At 45.1% G+C, this 18,980-nt stretch overlaps 1 protein-coding gene across 3 annotated transcripts in view; it reads left to right on the top strand.

Annotated features, from left to right (window-relative positions):
- Positions 1 to 1,509: 1,509 nt before the first annotated feature.
- The window catches only part of SLC9A8 (solute carrier family 9 member A8), a 74,920-nt gene continuing 57,449 nt past the window's right edge, over positions 1,510 to 18,980 (top strand). The window contains exons 1-3 of one of the 3 annotated variants that reach the window (XM_025263301.3): positions 1,510 to 1,770; positions 3,682 to 3,860; positions 10,231 to 10,311. In XM_025263301.3, coding sequence (XP_025119086.3) covers positions 1,757 to 1,770; positions 3,682 to 3,860; positions 10,231 to 10,311 — 274 coding nt within the window. In that variant the 5' untranslated portion in view covers positions 1,510 to 1,756. Of the gene's footprint in view, positions 1,771 to 1,797; positions 1,973 to 3,681; positions 3,861 to 10,230; positions 10,312 to 18,980 lie in introns of those variants that run through there. The other 2 variants (XM_006048329.4, XM_044927547.2) reach the window with 2 other exon arrangements.

Here is an 18,980-nt window from a genome sequence, read left to right as displayed (position 1 = left end):
TGAGGATTCTTGGCCAAGGGCTTGGCCAGTGCAGAGGTAGGAGTGATCCTGGTGTGTTTCAGGTGCCCCCAAGGAAGTCACTGTGACCACAGTGGAGAGTGTGAGTAGGAGGGGAGGGGATTGACCTCACAAGGCAGAGGGGCGGGGTTGAGTCCTGGAGCTTCTCCATCTTTTTTTCCCTCTGATTGAGACTGGAAGCCAGGGTACCTTTTAAGCAGGGGAGTGACTGAAGTTTAAAAGGTTCACTGGGACCTCTGTTGTGTGTGTTTAGTCCCTCTGCTCTGGGAAAAGCTTAAGGAAGAACAGCAGAGCCAGATAAAGGGTTTAAATAGCTATCACAGCTGCTGAGCTACGATGGTTGCCACCAGGAAGGAAGGTAGCTGCAGAGCTGGCATCAAAGCCAAAGGCCTCACAAAAGGGTACCAGCTCTCTGGGTGGGGGCCTTCCTACCCCTCCAACTTCACTTTGTTCTTTCCTGTTTCCCCAACCCCACAGATCACTGCTAACTGTGGTTTCCCAAGGACTAAAGAACAGAAAAAAAAACAAACAAAACAATCAAGGCGGGCCTTAGAAATAAACTTTATTCTCCTTTCATTCTGCCTGGTGTCTGGAAATTCTTTTCCAACCCACACAGACCACAACACTAACCATGTGCCTTCATGCTCAGTCCTGTCTGACCCTTTGCGACCCTCATGGACTGTAGCTCACCAGACTCCTCTGTCCATGGGATTCTCCGGGCAAGAATATTACCCTTTCTTCCTCCAGGTGATATTCCCCACCCAGTGATCAAACCGGTGTCTCTTGTGTCTCCTGCATTGGCAGGCGGATTCTTTATCACTGGGCCACCTGGAACCACGTATAGGCGTCTTATTATTTGTTGAGACAATGAACGAATGAATGAAGGATTCATTCTTAGATCATCATCCTCTATTTTAAAGACAGGAATACAGTCAGAACTCAATAAATGTTTACAGATAGAATATTGCTGCTGCTGCTGCTGTTAAGTTGCTTCAGTCGTGTCCGACTCTGTGCGACCCCATAGAGGGCAGCCCACCAGGCTTCCCCGTCCCTGGGATTCTCCAGGCAAGAACACTGGAGTAGCTTGCCATTTCCTTCTCCAATGCATGAAAGTGAAAAGTGAAGATGAAGTCGCTCAGTCGTGTCAGATTCTTAGCGACCCCATGGACTGCAGCCTTCCAGGCTCCTCCGTCCATGGGATTTTCCAGGCAAGAGTACTGGAGTGGGGTGCCATCGCCTTCTCCGAATACTGCACAATTCTGCAAAACCCAGGTGGCTTAGTCCTCTTTCGGGCTGGGGAAAACAGAGACTGGGGGAGTATACCCCTGGGGTCCCTCCGCTCAGCTTACTCTAGAAGCTTCCGTCCCACTTTAACTATGGTCAATTCCTGGACGTCGGGAGGAAAGCGCGTGCTTTCAGGATGAGTCACAGTCACCTCACAGGAGTTTCCCCAAAACGTCCCAACCCTGTGGAAGGGAACAGCCGGAACTTCGCAGGGCCAGAGGGGCCAAAAGAAGTGCGGCCACAGATCCTGAAAGTTCCCCGGGGTCCTCCCACGCGCATCCTCCCACCCTCCGGCCATAGAGACGAAGGGACAGAAATGCCGGCCTCGTGCAGCCGAGACTCCGCCCCCCTGCCGGTCGGCCCGCCCGCGCCTCCAGCGGAAGCCGGAAGCAAAAGCGGGCCCTGCTAGCCCCGCGCTCGGTGGTCTCGGAGGCTCCGCGGGATTGCGGAGAAGATGGCGGAAGAGGAGTGAGTGGGCTTGTTTCTGGGCGGCTGAGGCGGCAGGGCTGGGCCCCGTCGGGTGACAGCGAGCCCTTCAGGCCGCCCTCCGGCCCCAGAAGGCGGAGCTCCTCGCGCTGGTTGGCCGGGACTGACCATGCTGGCGCCTGCGAGCAGGGGGAGGGGCGGGCCTGGGCGGCGCGGCCCCCTTGAGGTTGGACCCTCTGGCTAGGTATCGGCCGTTCGTCGTAGATCTCGGAAGCTGCCTTGCGGAAACCGCAGCCTAGATTTCACTTTCCCATTTTTCGTTCATCTGCTGATTACGCAGCGCTCCGCCGCCTCCAGAAAGTACCCCCCCCCCTTACGTAGCCAGTCCCCTCCTCCGTTGTAACGATCATGTTTTCTTGTTTCCTTCAATGAAATCCATTTATTCATTAAACTGGTGGCCGTCTACTGTCGATCAGGCCCTGGTCACATGGTAGAGATGGAGACCGACCAGGAGTCCCTCTCAAGGAGCTTTCATTCTAGTTTAAAGAGAAGACCATAAATAGACAAGATGATTTCAGTGCTCTGAAGGAAGCCGAATGGTACTGGGGTGGAGGAGGCTTCTCAGGAACAGGTGACGTGCCAGATGAAACCTTCGAGACCAAAAGGAGGAATAGGAGAGGGAAGACAGGTGCCACAAAGAGCTTAGTGTCTTTTGAGGGACAGAAAACAGGGAAGGCTGGAGTGTAGAAAGCAGGGTAGCTGGCTGTATAAGATAAAGGGAGTGAGGTGTCTCCGAACTTCAGTTGCATCTGGGAAAGGACTACTCTTTTAGTCTTTTCTGCATACCTGCCCTGCACAGTTTGTTGCATGTTATAGATGCCCATCTTTGTGGAAGGAGTGTATAAAAATTAAGAAGGAACCAAGCCAACAGTTGAAATTTGACTCCCTCGCCTGACAACTTTTCTGTATGTCTTTTAGCCTAGTGGTCATTTCATTTAGTTAGCTTACTTACCAAACATCTTGGCTGTCACAGACACTAAACTGGGCCTCAGCAGCACAAAGCAAAAGAGGTGGTATGGCTCAGTGATTTCAAATTTGGATTCAAATCTGGCTTGATTCTGCCACTGACTTACTGAGATACTGGCCAAATTAAGCCAACAGGCATAACAAAAGGCTCTCTGAGCCTGTTGTTCACAGGTAAAAAAGAGAAAGTAGCAGTGTCCACCCCAGGCTTGTTAATGCCTGTTAAATGCAAGTTTGTATGTTACCTGGTCCCCAGAATGAGGCTGTACTCAAAAAATATCAGTTGTTACAATCACAGCTGCGATGGTTATTACGTCAATATCACACTGGTTTACAATCCCAACAGAAAGTGAGGAGATAGCTGTGAGGAACACAGTGGGGGGGTGGGGTGGAGTGGGAGTGTTACAGAGGGGATTACTTTTGGGCCCCTGAACTGAGGTTCTTGTGAAGTAGGGTAGGGCATTCAGACTTAATCAACAATTGAGTAAAATCAGTGGCTTCTTTGACTTGCACATTCGATCTAAGGAAAAGAATGTAAGCTGGAGAAGTAAAGGCACTTAGTAAATGATGTTTGATCTTGGAATGTGATGAGACTCCAGTTTGCCTCCCTTTGTGCTGTGCTTAGTCCTTAAATCCCCCATTAAGTGCCAAAGAGCAGGCAGCATTTGGTTCTACACTGGCCCTGACTGCCCCCTGTCCCTGACCTCTAAGTGGTTGTGTTCAGTGCACCTGAGGCCACCCGTACCCTCATGCAGCAGCAGGCAGGAATTTTCCTAACCAGCTTCTCTCCAAGGCTTGCCTCTTGGTTGCGGGCCTTGTGAATGCCATAGAGCTCTATGCCAGAGTTCTCTTTCTGGTTTGTGTATGTGTTGATAACTCAGGGCCCTGTTTCCTTTGTCTAATTCTGCTGCTTTTTATGCTCTCCAACAGGTTCCCCAACACGACTCATGAAGGTTTCAATGTCACCCTTCACACCACCCTGGTGGTCACTACGAAACTGGTGCTCCCGACCCCTGCCAAGCCCATCCTCCCGGTGCAGACAGGGGAGCAAGCTCAGCAGGAAGAGCAGTCGAGCGGCATGACCATTTTCTTCAGCCTCCTCGTCCTAGGTGAATGCAGGTCCTCGGCGAATGTTCTCGGAAACACCATCCCCTGGCATTTTGAGCGTCTGTGTGCGCTGTCTGTATGGTCAACCCCGGGTCAGCTACTGTTGACTTTGTCAAGTCTGCCTGTCATTTGACGTTCAATTCATACACAGAGGGTCACTGATCAGTTCATGATGCCATAACTGTTTAATCGCATAGTCCTATTTCTTTATAAAATCATTGAGCTTAGCCATTCTGAAGAACATCTTTATCGTAGATGTCCTTTGAAACAAAGACTTCAAGAATTCTTGATCTGGAAAGAGCCTTGAGCATCTTCTAGTTCAGTGTATTTCAGATTCTGCTCATGAGTCTCTGTGTGTGTCTGTGTGACACCGTGAGTGGGGGTCGGGGGTCACACGGCAGAGCATCTGACTTTCTGACCAGAGCCGCGTTTTGTCCCTTGTGTCCGTTCGGCTTCCGTGTAAACTTTCACTTGGTTACGAGTTTTGCTGTGAGTGAAGGAGCACACCCCCTTGTGTTAGCACACTGCTCCTTTAACCTCTGTTGTTCCTGTCAACTGTGGTCATGGCTCTCACCATGTCTGTTTAGCACCTGTGCCGCTCTTTGCTTGCGTGATATTTTCCTTCAAAGAGATCCACTCTCTCAGGCTTAAGATCTCATTTTATTCAACCTCCTTATTTCACAGGTGAAGAAATTTAGGCCCATAGAGTTTAAATTAATTGACAGATCTGTTTTAAGGAAGACTAGAGGCTAATATTGGAGAAGCAATGGCACCCCACCCCAGTACTCTTGCCTGGAAAATCCCATGGACGGAGGAGCCTGGTAGACTGCAGTCCATGGGGTCTGTAAGAGTCGGACACAACTGTGTAACTTTAAAGTAGACAACTTGAGCGACTTCACTTTCACTTTTCACTTTCATGCATTGGAGAAGGAAATGGCAACCCACTCCAGTGTTCTTGCCAGGAGAATCCCAAGGACGGGGGAACCTGCTGGGCTGCCATCTCTGGGGTTGCACAGAGTCGGACACGACTGAAGCGACTTAGCAGCAGCAGCAGCAGCAGCAGAGGCTAATATTGGAGAAGGCAATGGCACCCCACCCCAGTACTCTTGCCTGGAAAATCCCATGGACGGAGGAGCCTGGTGGGCTGCAGTCCATGGGGTCGCTAAGAGTCAGACACGACTGAGCGACTTCACTTTCACTTTTCACTTTCATGCATTGGAGAAGGAAATGGCAACCCACTCCAGTGTTCTTGCCTGGAGAATCCCAGGGACAGAGGAGCCTGGTGGGCTGCCGTCTATGGGGTCGCACAGAGTCGGACACGACTGAAGCGACTTAGCAGAAGCAGCAGCAGCAGAGGCTAATATTCGGGTTGCCAGACATCGGTCAGGAAGTTTAGATAAGAGGCAATTTCTTAGCTGCCTCGCAGACACTGTGGACAGTAGACAAGTGTCTTAGACCAGAAAACCCAGTTAAAACTGCACAACCACTTTGGATCAGCTAAGAAAGAAATAACTTTGAATGGGATTCTCCAAACTTGTTTGTAAAGTGAAGTTGGCACGTTTACATTTTATGCTCCTCTTTAATTATATTGTCATATTTTTAATTAGATCTTTTCAGAAGAACGGAAGGTACAAAAAATATAAGAGTGCAGAGTATTTCTCTGATGGCTATTAGGATTGTTTTTGGTTTATTTTTTTGCAGAAAAGTGTAACTTCTTTCACATTTATATTTAGACTATTAAGTAATTTTACTAAGTAATTTTATTTCATTTAAAATCTCAGAACTCATCCTTGTCTTTTATAGGTTTTTAAAAACTTTTCTTTTTTGCCATGCAGCCTGGTTTGTGGGATCTGAATTCCTGACCAAGGATCAAGCCCAAGCCCTTGGCATCACTGCAGAGTCTTCTCCACTGGGTCGCCAGGGAATTCCCATCTAGTTTTAAAAAAGCTTTTTCCCAAAAAAGTACACAAACCACAAGTGTCCAGTGTCCGTTTAGATTGGATATGCCCAAGTAATTTTTACTCTGTCAATGTAATTCTACTTCTCAGGGATTACTTCAACAATCAAGGACTCTTGTTTTCTTTTTCTCCCCTTTTGTTATAGTACTTGAATACTAAGAAGAAAAGCAGTTGTTTTCTTGACCAAGAAGTCTTTAGTACCGGATCCTTAATCCTGAAGTATTGTTAGACTGTTTACACTGTGGTCAGCGTGATATGTTAGGGGATATAAAAGGCAAGCCTTGGGAAAAAACTTCTGTTTTGTTATCACCTTTTTCACAGGAGGGTGAGAAATAAGACTTTCAAAGTGACTTTCAGGGTGTGGAGCATCTCGGATTAGCTTGTGCCAGTGATCACAAAACAGGTTTCTATGATGTGCTTTTTTTTTTTTTTTAATGTCAAATATTTTATTTATTTTATATATTAAAACTCTTGAAATGATTAAAACAATTTGCTAAAGTTTTTTTTTTTTTTTTTTTTACACATATTATAGTATTGGAATCATAGGGCTTTTTTTTTTTTAAAAAACTGGTGGCTGATCTTTATTTTTTTTTTTTTATTTTTTTTTTATAGTTGGCTATTTTATTTTATTTTATTTTTAATTTTATTTTTAAACTTTACATAATTGTATTAGTTTTGCCAAATATCAAAATGAATCCGCCACAGGTATACATGTGTTCCCCATCCTGAACCCTCCTCCCTCCTTTTTAATCCAGATAAAGTGCTGCCCAGTGTTTGTACATCTTTGAGGCCAAAAAGGGCTGAGCTGTATTTAGCAGTGCTGCATACTTCTCTTGGATTGTCTTCTCTACAAACCCGTCATAAGCCTCTGACATTGGTCAGAGGGTTTCTGTTTCCCCTAGTCAGTTGATGATTTGGTATCTTCAGTTTGCACGCGTAGGTTAGCATATGTTAGCGGAAGGGAATGCTTTCTATGTAAATTTGAAGGGAGGTTTCCCCTCTCTTCTTCTATATCAACAAATTATTACGTATCTTGTATATTTATTCCTGATTAGATATCCACACAATGTAAATCTGATAAGGAAAACAATGTCTATTAATAGATAACTTGCCAGATCACTTAATACATAGACTAGTGAATTGAGGGAAATAGTCCATAAGTTATTCTAGACTTCAGGAGTTCCTAACCTGTAACAGATTTACCACTTTTGTTTACTATTTTAGTCAAGTCAAATGAGATTGTGACTTTTGTGTGCAAAGGATGCCAAAATTCGAATTTTGACTTCAAGAAGTTTGAGGTCAGTTGACCTACACTTTCCTTTGCTGGTCTTTGACTCCACAGTGACAGTGGTGAGTCCCTATTACTGATTTACACTCTCAACATCATTTGACACATTTTATGGGCCACAAAGTGTAATGGAGTTGTTAACATTGACATCGTATGTTTCAATGTAGTAAAACTTCAGGCATGAAAAATTGGAAATACATCAACTTGTGGTGCTCATACCATCCATATCACACAGAAGGTTTTGTCCCTCCTCGCTCTGTATTTTCTCAGGTGTACTTGAAAATGTGTGCTCGGATGTGTATGTATACATATGTACATTCATAAGCACATAGGCAGCGATAGGCACATACTGTCTGGAGTTTGTTTTAATGTAAGAAGGGTCCTATAGCTCGGCTTTTCCTCTCACAGAATAGCTTGGAGATCTTTCCATGTTAGTGCTTTTTGCATATACCTTTTTTTTTTTTTTTTTAAGACAAAAATCTGTGTGTGTGGTAAAATAGACATAAAATTTACCATTTTGAAGTGTATAATTTAGTGGCATTTATTACATTCACAGTAATGTAATTTGAACCTGGGCACCCATCACCATGATCTAGTTCTAGAACATTTTCATCACCCCTAAAGGAAACCCAGTTCCTGTTAAAAGCAGCCACTCCCCGTTCTCCCTCCCCACAGTCTCTGGTAAACACTGTTCTGCTGTCTCTAGGAATTTGCCTGCTGAGGGTGTTTCATACAAATGGGACCATGCAGTCTGTGGCCTTTTATGTCTGGCTTCTTTCACTTGGCATAATGTCTTCAGGGTCCATCCGTGTTGTGGCATGTGTCAGAATCCCCTTCCTTTCCGTTACTGAATAATAGTCCGCATGTTTATCCATTCATCAGCTGATGGGCATTGGGATTGTTTCCACCTTTTGGCTATTGTGAATAGTGCTGCTGTGAACATTTTTGTCCAAGTTTGTATGTGGACATATAAAAACCCATTTCTCTTGGATATATGTACTTAGGAATGGAATTGCTGGGTTAAGCGGTTACTCTATGGGGAGCTTTCTCAGAAACTGCTGAACTTGCCACCGTCGCTGCCCAGTTGTACATTCCCCCCAGCAGTGCACACAGGCTCCAGTTGCTCTCCATCCTTGTTACATCCTAAAGGCTGTGAAGTTGTGTCTCATTGTGGTTTTGATTTGCATTTTTCTAATGATTGACGAGGATGAGTACCTTTTCGTGTGCTTATTGGCCATTTGCATATCTTCTTTAGAGAAATGTCGAAAATGTCTTTTGCCCATTTTAAAAAAGTGTGTTGTCTTTTTGTTGTTGAGTCGTAAGAGTTCTTTATATACTGTGGACACAAGACCCTTATCAGACATATGACCAACAAATATTTTCTGTCATTCTGTGGGTTGTCTTTGCAGATCTCCTCTTTGTCTCTGAAGACCATTCTGCGGCATTGCTCGTCCTTACATGCAGCTCTCTCTGTTGATGGACAGCTCTTCTTTTGCTCTTGTTTTGGGTGGGGGTGCTGCCCTGGGTCTTAGTTGCTGCCTGCTGCAGGACCTCAGTTCCCCGACCAGGGATGGAACCCGTGCCCCCTGCACTGTGTGTGCAGAATCTCAATCATTGGACCACCAAGGGAGTCCCTCTTTTCCTCTTTAGCTTCAGATAGTTATATGATTTACAAGCAGAAGCTTTTAAATTTTGTCATCCAGATTGGTGCAAAGAAAGAGCAGCAACTGATTCCACTCCTTAGATCTATATATTTCTGTCTACTTATGTGCTCGTGTGTCTACATTTTTATACAATAGGCATTCTCATTGGTTCCATGTTGAGCTTATGCATTGGAACTTTTTTCTTGCTCTTAGTATTTAATGTAGGACTTTTCTAACTAGGCTAAATATTTATAATAAAATAACACCACAGATTGATAGTTTAAAGCACAGAATGAAAGGAGGACAAAATTTCCATATTTACAACCGTTTCCTTTCTCTGGCCACCTGGTGCTTTTTGGTGGGACTAAAGATAATCTAATTTGTCAACGTGGGCTCTGAGGGTGGCCCATTCACAGTCATGCAGACTGTTTGAACATTTCCTTTTACAAAAAAAGGCAACTCATTTATTTTTAATACTATAATACTCTGATGAGATGGCATACCACCCAGGTGCCTAGTAAAAGAAAAAAGACATGCACAGTAACACTTGGGCCTTGAAATTACATTCAGGAGTTATTTATGTGAAAGTGTACTTTTTTCGGTCTGAAATACCTATTCCTTTTAAACAGTTTTACATCTTTTTGGTTCTTTTCTTTCATGACAGCACCCCTGTGAGGAAAGTCAGACATTATTCTCATTTTCCTGGTTGAGGATGAAGGCCGCCAGGAAGGGGTGGTGGGTGCCAAGGATTAAGAGGACAGGGTTGGAATCGAGCTCGGGCCGGTGGCACCCAGCCGTGGTGTGACCTCGCTCAGCCTCAGCTTTCTTGTCTTTAATCAAAGGAGGCAGAGGTGATGCCAGCTCATTCAGAGGGGGTGTTGATGGTCAGCTGAGAGAGCACTTGGGAAGTGCTCAGGGCTGCCCCTGGCTTGTAGAAGCCTCAGTACCCAGCTGGGAAGCAGGCACCCCATCTCTAGGTCTCTATGTTCTTATCACCAGATTAGGATTAACTTTTTCCTGTTTGTAAAACACCCTGACTTCCTTCTGTGTTGAAAGAGAACAGATCACACGGCTGCAAAATACTTGCTTGTCAACATATATTCTGATGCAGCTGTCTTTGCATAAAAGTGATTGAGTTCATTGACTTCTTCCTCACTGTTGAGGATCATTTCTCAGAATAAGGGAAATTTGAGTAATTTTAAATGGTTGTATGAGATTTAACCACTCAGAAGAAAGATAGGTGTCTGTGGCTCTTGCAACAACTGGAAGGCAGCAGCTAGTTCAAGCATGTAAAGAAATAATGTAAAATGTAATGAACTACCTCCAGATTCAGAAATAAGAAATTGAAAAGACAGCTGAAGTTTACTGTGTTGCTGCCAATTGTCCATTTCCCTGGCGGCCTCCTAGAAATAACTGCTTCCTTGGGCTTGGTGTTTCCATTCAATGCTGGGTTGTTTTAACAGTGTCTTATTTTTTCCCACAGCTATCTGCATCATATTGGTGCATTTACTGATCCGATACAGATTGCATTTCTTGCCAGAGAGCGTTGCTGTGGTCTCATTAGGTAAGTGCTTAATGGCGATCCTATACTTAAAGCAGTAACAGTACCATTTTTTGAGTGCCTCCCAAGTGCTCCTAAGCACGCGAGATATGGTGTACACCCGACCTCATTTCATCTTCTCTGCCAGCTGCCATGAGGGTGTTATGATCCTATTTTACGGATGAGTACACCGGGGGTTCAGAGAGTGGTGATGACCTCCTGAAAGTCACATGGAAGCCCCAGTGTGTGCTTAAGAGCCCTTTCTACTTCTGGAACCAGGGCACAGCCAAGGCTCTCATCAGTTTAGTATATTGTGGTTACTTTATTTCTAGTTTCCAGTAGCCTGCTGCTGATATCTGTGTCTTATCACCACTGCTTTGTAAGTTAATTTTGTGTATATATTTCTACATGAGAGGCTTCCCAGTTGGCACAGTGGTAAAGAATCTGCCTGCCAGTGCAGCAGACGCAAGAGACACGGGTTCAATCCCTGGATTGGGAAGATCCCCTGGAGTAGGAAATGGCAACACACTCTAGTATTCTTGCCTGGGAAATTCCATGGACAGAGGAGCCTGGTGGGTTACAGGCCATGGGCTCACAAAGAGGTGGACACGACTGAGCATCTGAATACACATACACGCACAGTTGTATGTGCTTTATAAGTTTTCTTTGCCTTGTAGATCTGGTTTAGTGTATTTAGAAATTCTTTCCCGATGCAGCATAGGTTTAGGTTAGGTTTGGAAATAAACATTCACGCTGTTCACTCTAAGGCCCACTGCTAGGCTGCGCTGTCACTCCACTGAGGCGAGTAACTGACACTTAATTCATAGAATCACATAGAATTTTACAGCCAGAAGATATTCTCACTTTAAGGTTTAACGTTAGTCAGATCTAAAGTCGTCAGAGGGCATTCCCTTCTACCTCACTTACATTTCCCTCTTTTGTTTCCTGTGGCAATTTATTGAAAGGTAATTAGCCTCAATTTAGAGTGTGTGAATCAGTGTAATAACAGTTGAGCTCACATGTGAGTTCATTGAAGTGTTTAAGAAGGAAGAAGCAGCGGCCTCACTCTTCAGTGAGTGTTAAAGTCAAGATGTGGGTGGGGGTGCTTACAGGGTAGTAAATAGGGTTCACTAAGGTTGGCTAAAGGTTAGTAGGCAGCTTACTATGTTGCCGTTACTTTCATTAATTTCCACTTGTCTACTGATGATACTTAATATTGCCTTATCACCTTTAGTGTTCTGTAAGTTAATTTTCCTTGCCTTAGATCTGGTTTAGAATCCACCTGCAATGCGGGAGACCTGGGTTCAATCGCTGGGTTGGGAAGATCCCCTGGAGGAGGGCATGGTGACCCACTCCAGTGTTCTTACCTAGAGAATCCCCATGGACAGAGGAGCCTGGCAGGCTACAGCCCATGGAGTTGCAAAGAGTTGGACAGGACTGACCGACTAAGCATAGCACAGCACAGCTTAGCTTTAGAAATGAATGATCAAGGACTCCCTGATTAAAGTGGTTAAAGATTTTACCTTCCAGTGCAAGGGATGCGAGTTTGTTCCCTTCAGGGAGCTGAGGAGCCCACATGCCTTGAGGCCGAAAAACCAAAACAAAACAGAAGCAATATTGTAACAAATTCAATAAAGACTTTAAAAATGGCCCACATCAAGAATATCTTTAAATAAAAGGAATGATCAGACTCTGTCCATTCTTCCCCCACCAGCACTCCCACAACTCTGGTTCAGCCCTTCCTTGTCTTCCCTGGACTTCATGGTACCTTCAGTGCCAGGCTCTGGGCTGTGAGCTTTCACAGTGTGAAAGCTCACACTTTCATTTAAGCCCCATAGCCCCAGGTGATGTCATATTTTAAGGAAGAGGTACCACTAGAAAGTTTTGATCTTCAGTAAAGAGTTAGAAATAAGTTTTACTCAGAGAGTTCCTGTTCTCTATTGAACAGGCTCTTCATATGCACATCCTGGCAGATTCTACAAGAGCCTTAGAGCTCTAAGAAGACGAAGATCGTTCATTAACATTCCTTTCCTGATATTGGGAATGTTGAAAATAACCTATTTAGCTAATACCTGTTATTCTTGGGCATCCAGTAAAGACTTAAAAAAACCACTCAAGGAAGTTACAGTTTTGTGGGCAGTTTACATAGTTTCTTAAGACTAAGAACCATACTTGCTGTGTATCTGGTATGGTGCTCATGGAAATTAAAGTGGCGGTTTGTATGATTTGGTTTGGAATGTCAGGGTCCTCACTGACTTCTGAATGTTTGAGGGACGGCAGGTCGTTGAGCACCCGGCACTTATAAGATGACTTACAGAGGTGGTGTCAGGTGCCTGGCCTGGGCCATCCCCCTCCGTGCAGACAGAGTCCTCGCCTTGAACCTAGTGTCTCGCCACAGTGCACTTAAGGAAGGGAGGCCCCTCCGAGTCAAGATTGGCCTTTGACATCATGAAAATTGCGTTATCTTTTACCAGTGAGTGTCTGAGAGGGGTGGAGGCAGTGGACAGTGTGAGACCCAGTTCTGGCCAGTGAGATCAAAGGGAAATAGGCTGGGGTGATGAGTTTTGGAAAACTTTTTTCTCTCTGGTAAAAAGAAGTTTCTCCTTCCTTCGATACTGTTGTATGAAGATATGATGTCTGGAGCACTGGCAGCCATCTTGCAGTCATTGTGGCTCAAAGACAAAGCCAGAATGCCAGGCCCTGCAAGGGGACAGATGGAAAACCCAGATTCTCAGCTGCACTGTTTGTTGAATTGATAGCCCTGAAACCACCTGTCTCAGAGCTGCCTGTTACAGGAGATAATATACATCTATTGTTAAGCCATTTCTAGTCAGGTGTTCTTTTACTTGCAGAGGAAAACATCTTAACTGCTACAGAACTCTTTCCATTCTGTGGACAATATCAATTCAAAAGGGTTCAAAGAACACAAATGGGTGGGGTGTGGTTGCACACCCATTGGCTCAGGGCGCGAAAAAACCTACAGGCAGTGCCGGCTTCAGACCTCACTGGAGCAGGTCTCCTGGACTTAGCTTTCTCCATTTCTCAACAGTGCTTCCCTTTGTTTTAGCTTCCCTGTCAGGCTCTCTCCACGTGGCAAGCCTCTCCAGCTTCAGGCTCACTCCCCTTGCAGTGGCAGTCACAGTGGGAGAGGTGCCCTCCTCTCCTCCCAGGTTCCACCAGAAGTTGTAGGATAAACTCACCAAATGGCCACCCAGAACCAGACATGGAGTGGAGTGATGGTGGGTGTCAGCCAAGGCTGTTCGGCCACAGAGTTTATTTCTTCGCTGATGTTACAGAAATAACTGTAGCCAGAAGAGCCAGGTCTTAGGAAGGGGTGATGGAAAGTCCATCTTACTTTCAGTACTGATTTTGTAACTCAGGTGATTGGAATGCTAAGAGCACTTTTAGGGACCATGCTGGGGTCCAGAAAATAGTTTTTGTTCTATTAGAGGACATTTGGTTAGAATTTAGAAATGCTGACAAAGCTTTCAAAATAGTCCTGTAATTCATAAAGCTATGTAGATGAGAGGAAAATTTTTTCTCCTACTGGAGCAAAGTGTAACAAAATACTGATATAGCCACCATTTCAAGAATTTCCAATTTTTGTGCCAAAACAGCTGCCAGAGAAAATGAGGTTTTCATTCTCTCAGGGATAAGTTTTCCTAGCCTACTTCTTCTAACCAGAAGTTACTTTTTAGTCCATAGTCATTTAGAGATATTGTTGACCTTTTGTGTCAAGCTTTCATAGTTCCTGAGAAACTGTTGGTATGGACAAGGGCTGTCTGGGAACGTCTCTGGTGGTCCAGTGGTCGACTCCGTGCTCCCAGTGCGAGGGGCCTGGATTCGGTCCCTGGTCAGGGCACTGGATCCCACATGCCACTAGAATTTGCATGGCGCAGCTAAGACCTGGTACAGGCAAGGAAATAAATTTTTAAAATATTAAAGAAGAAAAGAAAGATAAAAGGACTGTCTATACTCTAAACAGCACATTTCTACTCTTCTATTTTATTATATTTTCAAGTGAATCCTGAGACTTTGATTCTTTATAAAAACATAGTATCAGCGTAAAGTTCTGAAGATGTTTCCTTGGCCCTTGCTCACAGCTCTCACATACTTTCTATACTTAGGAAATTCTGTAGTTTGGGCCTTTTTAAGTAAAATTTTTTGGGCACATTTAAATAGCTATACCAAAAAAGAAAAATTCTCTTTTTTTTTGTTTTTTTTGTTTTTTTGACAACCAGCTCCTCTTATCATGCCTCTTTCTTTCCAAACTACTCTTGGAAGTACACATATCCATCAGATGACTTGACTTGGTTTGAGTTGATACCATTTTTTGTGTTCTTTACTTTTTCCTGTTCTTTCCATGTATTAGTAAAGTTCACATATTTATTTTTATTGGCCATATAGTACTGATTCACTGTTTATATATTTGGGACTGAAATTGATAAAGAATGAAAATGCATATCCTGTCCACTGTCCTGATATATATAGCAGAAATGGGAATAGATTTTTTTTTCTTAGTCATACTTTACTGTAGAGTGAGGAAAGGCCAGAATGGGGTTAAGAGTGAAAATTTGACTACATGTGCCAGGGTTTAGCCTAAATGCTGCTGCTAGGTCGATTCAGCCATGTCCGACTCTGTGCGACCCCATAGACGGCAGCCCACCGGGCTCGCCTGTCCCTGGGATTCTCCAGGCAAGAACACTGGAGTGGGTTGCCATTTCCTTCAATGCATGAAAGTGAAAAGTGAAAGTGAAGTCGCTCAGTTGTGTCTGACTCTTTACAACCCCGTGGACTGCAGCCCACCAGGCTCCTCTGTCTGTGGGATTTTCCAGGCAAGAGTACTGGAGTGGGGTGCCATTGCCTTCTCCGAGCCTAAATACTGCTGACAGACAAATCAAGTTTTAACTTGTAACTGGATTTGATTGAATCATTGAGTAAATAGAAATACACAAATGTGCTTCCTTGTCACAGTCTTCTTAACGTTGTACTTTTAGTTATGTTAACTCCTTGTGTTGATTAAAAGATTGTAATTTTTTAAGAGTAGGTCTCTTTTTGTCTATGGAAGATTTCAGTGGAACTTGAAAAAATATCACTCAGTTCCTGTGTTGTTGACCCTGAGTAAGTCTGAAAATAGCATATACAGTGATTTTAGTTCTAATTTTACTTAAGTTTTTTTTTTTTTTTTTTGGCGGGGGAGGGGAGGATAAACAGTCTTTATTTCACCAGCAAATAAATTCAGGTCATCTCAGGTTTAGTAACCAAACAGATCATAAAAAAACATGTTTGCCCTCAGATTTTTTAAATTGTAAAATTAAAAAAAAAAGGGATTGTAGACATATATATATACACATAGGCCTTAGAAATTTATATAAGTATAAATGTATAAATAGATACCTTTGTGGTCGTTTAGTCACTAAGTCATGTCTAACTGTTTTGAGACCCCATGGAGTATAGCCCGCTAGTCTCCTTTGAGACCCCATGGAGTATAGCCCGCTAGTCTCCTCTGTCCATGGGATTTCCCAGGCAAGAATATTGGAGTGGGTTGCCATTTCCTTTTCCATCTAATTTTACTTAAGTTCTAAAAAAAGGTTTTTTTGTTTTTTTAAAGAAAACTTAAAGCAAGAATCCCGGCTGTAACTGTTAACAGCTTTAATGAGAGTTTGACGGTGATGCAGCTTGAACTGTCCCGTGGGTAAACTCTCCCTGAACCTTGGATACTTTGATTTATATTAGAGAAAGAACAGGCATTCATTTGTTGGCATTAAAGTAGCTGTCTTAGAGGTAGAGGCCAAAACTGGTTGTCAAATTGACAAAATGATCGCATTAGAGTCTCAAGATTGTCCAGGCTGTTGCATTCCAAGAAGAATACTAGCAGAGACTTTTAACCTCCGCATTTCTGGAACGTGGATCAGAGGTGACAGTTTATTCTTGGAGCGTCTTGTTGCTCTTTCACTGCCGTTAGCGCAGTGTGATACTTGCCCTTTTGCCTGGACTCTTGCCCCTAGTTTTCTGACCATCTTCTCTTAGCTCAGCATTTTTTCCATCTTAAAGTTACATTTTACACTTAAATCTTTCAGATATGTCAGAATAGTGAAGTAGTCTCAACTTCAGAAGGGAAAGGTTGCTAAAGGATTGCATTCTAAAACTTGCTTTTCTGGGCTGACTTCTAGACATTTCCTCTTTCATCCCATACATGCTCTCAGTGGGTTAGAAAGGAATAACATTCCACTGAAGAAGTAAGCTACCTTTGAATATATACGTGTATAGGGCTTCCCTGGTGGCTCAGTGGTAAAGAATCCACCTGCCAGTGCAGGAGACTTGGGTTCCATCCCTGGTCTGGGAAGAGCCCCCAGAGGCAACTAAGCCCGTGTGCCCCAACTACTGAGCCTGTGCTCTAGAGCCCGGGAGTCATGACTACTGAGCCCAATTGCCACAACTCCTGAAGCCCACGTGCCCTAGAGCCCGTGCCCTGCAACAGGAGGAGCCACCGCAGTGCCAAGCCTGCACACCACAGCTAGAGTAGCCCCCGCTTGTTACAAAGGCAAGCCTAGGCGCAGCGACAAAGACCCAGCACAGCCAGAAACAAACAAACTGTATCAACAGCACTTCCCCAGAAAACAGACAGACGGCCCTGAGGACCCCAGTCTCCCCTTTCTGCAAGTCTTCTGTCTTTCAGAATACTCTCTTTGGAGTATCTATTTTAGTACAGGTGGCAGCATCAAGGACAGGAATTTCAAAATTAACCTTATTATAGGATAAGTGGTTGTATGATCATAGCTGACAAAATGTGCTGCTGCTGCTGCGTCACTTCAGTCGTGTCCAACTCTGCGACCCCATAAACGGCAGCCCGCCAGGCTCCCCCGTCCCTGGGATTCTCCAGGCAGGAACACTGGAGTGGGTTGCCATTTCTTTCTCCAATGCATGGAAGTGAAAAGTGAAAGTGAAGTTGCTCAGTCGTGTCCGACCCTCAGCGACCCCATGGACTGCAGCCCACCAGGCTCCTCCATCCATGGGATTTTCCAGGCAAGAGTAGTGGAGTGGGGTGCCATTGCCTTCTCCGAAAATGTGCTAACAGTATTTTAAAAAATCATTTGTGGGTAAAAACATATTGCCTCAGTAATTGTATTCTTTTCCACCCGTTTATGTGGTGGCCAGACCTGTCTCCTCATGGTGATCAGCCTCAGTCATCCCTGCCAGTGTAGGAGGTTTCCAGGCCTGCTGGTCTGTTGGCACAAAGAGCCCAAACTGATCAGGCAGTTTCTGCTGTTAACTCTTGCTGTGTGAACCCTGGTAGCCACGTCCCCTTCTTAGGTCCTTTCAAGACACTGAGCCTAAAGTTTCAGGCTAAGGGAAGTAGAAGTCCTCCAAGTAGGAATCTCCACTCCAGAGGGAGTCCCTGAGAGTGGTGTTGGGTGGTGCTCCCGTTGTGTGCTGTACCCACGCTTGCCTGTTGGGTATGTAACCCCACGTAGTGGTTTAAGAAGTACAGTGCATCTTAGAGGAGGGCCCCGTTCCTCAAAGACGTTATCTCCAAGCTGGTGCCTCAGGTTCGTCTTCAAGAGGCCGCCTAGCACCCCAGCTGGTAGCTTCCGGATAGGACTGTGTGGCGTCCACGGCCGCAGCCCACGTCTGCACCCCCTTTGTCATGGAGTGAGTCTCTTGGTTTGATGTGTGGTTGTGCAGTACCCCAGTACTTGTGCCTTGTGGACCCACACGAGTTTGGTCTTTAATGTCATCTTAAAGTGGGTTGTTCCTGGGCCCGTCTGGCCTCATAACTCGGTAGATGTGGCATTCCAGCTTGTGAAGGACAGTTCTGGCTGTGTGGGCACTTGATGCCCCATACTTAGGGGCTCTGTCTCTGCCATGGCCCAAGAGCATGCCAGGAGCTGTTGGGGTTCTTTCCCCTTGGGGGTTTTCCGAGGGGTGTATGGTTCTCTTCTGCATGTGGTATGACCTTGCTCCAGAACCCCAGGGATCTATGCTGAGACCCTCCCCTGGGGGCTTGCCGGCCTCCCTTTCTAGCAGATACTTCCAGTCCCTTGGAGTCAGCCAGATGGTATGGCGGAAGCAGCAGAGCTGCTCGAGCTGCGGCTGGTGGTTCTTGTCCTCACTCAAAACCATCAGCCTCTTAAACACCAGTGAATGGGTGGGAGCAGTTTTCTCAAGTGTGGGATGTGTTGCCTCCAAAACCTGGGGGAGGTCTCCCAAGCACTGTGCTTCTTTATTAGAGTAGAAGTTACTGACCTTGTCCTTTACTTGGAGGCAGTGGCTTGGTATGCTCCAGACCACTTGATCCCCGAAAACTTCCCAGATGGGCAGGCCCACAAAACTCTGCATCCTCTGGAGCATCTGTGTCTTACCAAGACATCTCCTTGCCACGTTGTGCTTATCAGGTTAGCATGAGGTCAGTAGTGGACCAGTGTGGTGTCCTGAACACCCGAATGGTCTGTGTCCATGGGGGCTACATTATGACAGGAAGCAGGAGTTAACCTAAGGCCTCATTTGGGGGCATCTGTGTAATCTTGAAGTAGCCTGGGAACTCTGTATTCCAGCAGGGTGGTGGGGCCACTTCTGGAAGATTCTGGAAGGTCCACGGGAACCTGCAGGTTAAAGCTGCTTGTGTGCATCTCCAGGCTCCCCAACCCACGCGTCTGAGTCCCACTTCTCCCGTATCGGAGCCCTGCTACGAG

This window comes from Bubalus bubalis, chromosome 14 (genome assembly GCF_019923935.1).
Source record: "Bubalus bubalis isolate 160015118507 breed Murrah chromosome 14, NDDB_SH_1, whole genome shotgun sequence".
NCBI lineage: Eukaryota > Metazoa > Chordata > Mammalia > Artiodactyla > Bovidae > Bubalus > Bubalus bubalis.
The sequence above is the reverse complement of the archived record's forward strand: the minus strand, read 5'-3'. Positions and strand labels throughout refer to the sequence as shown.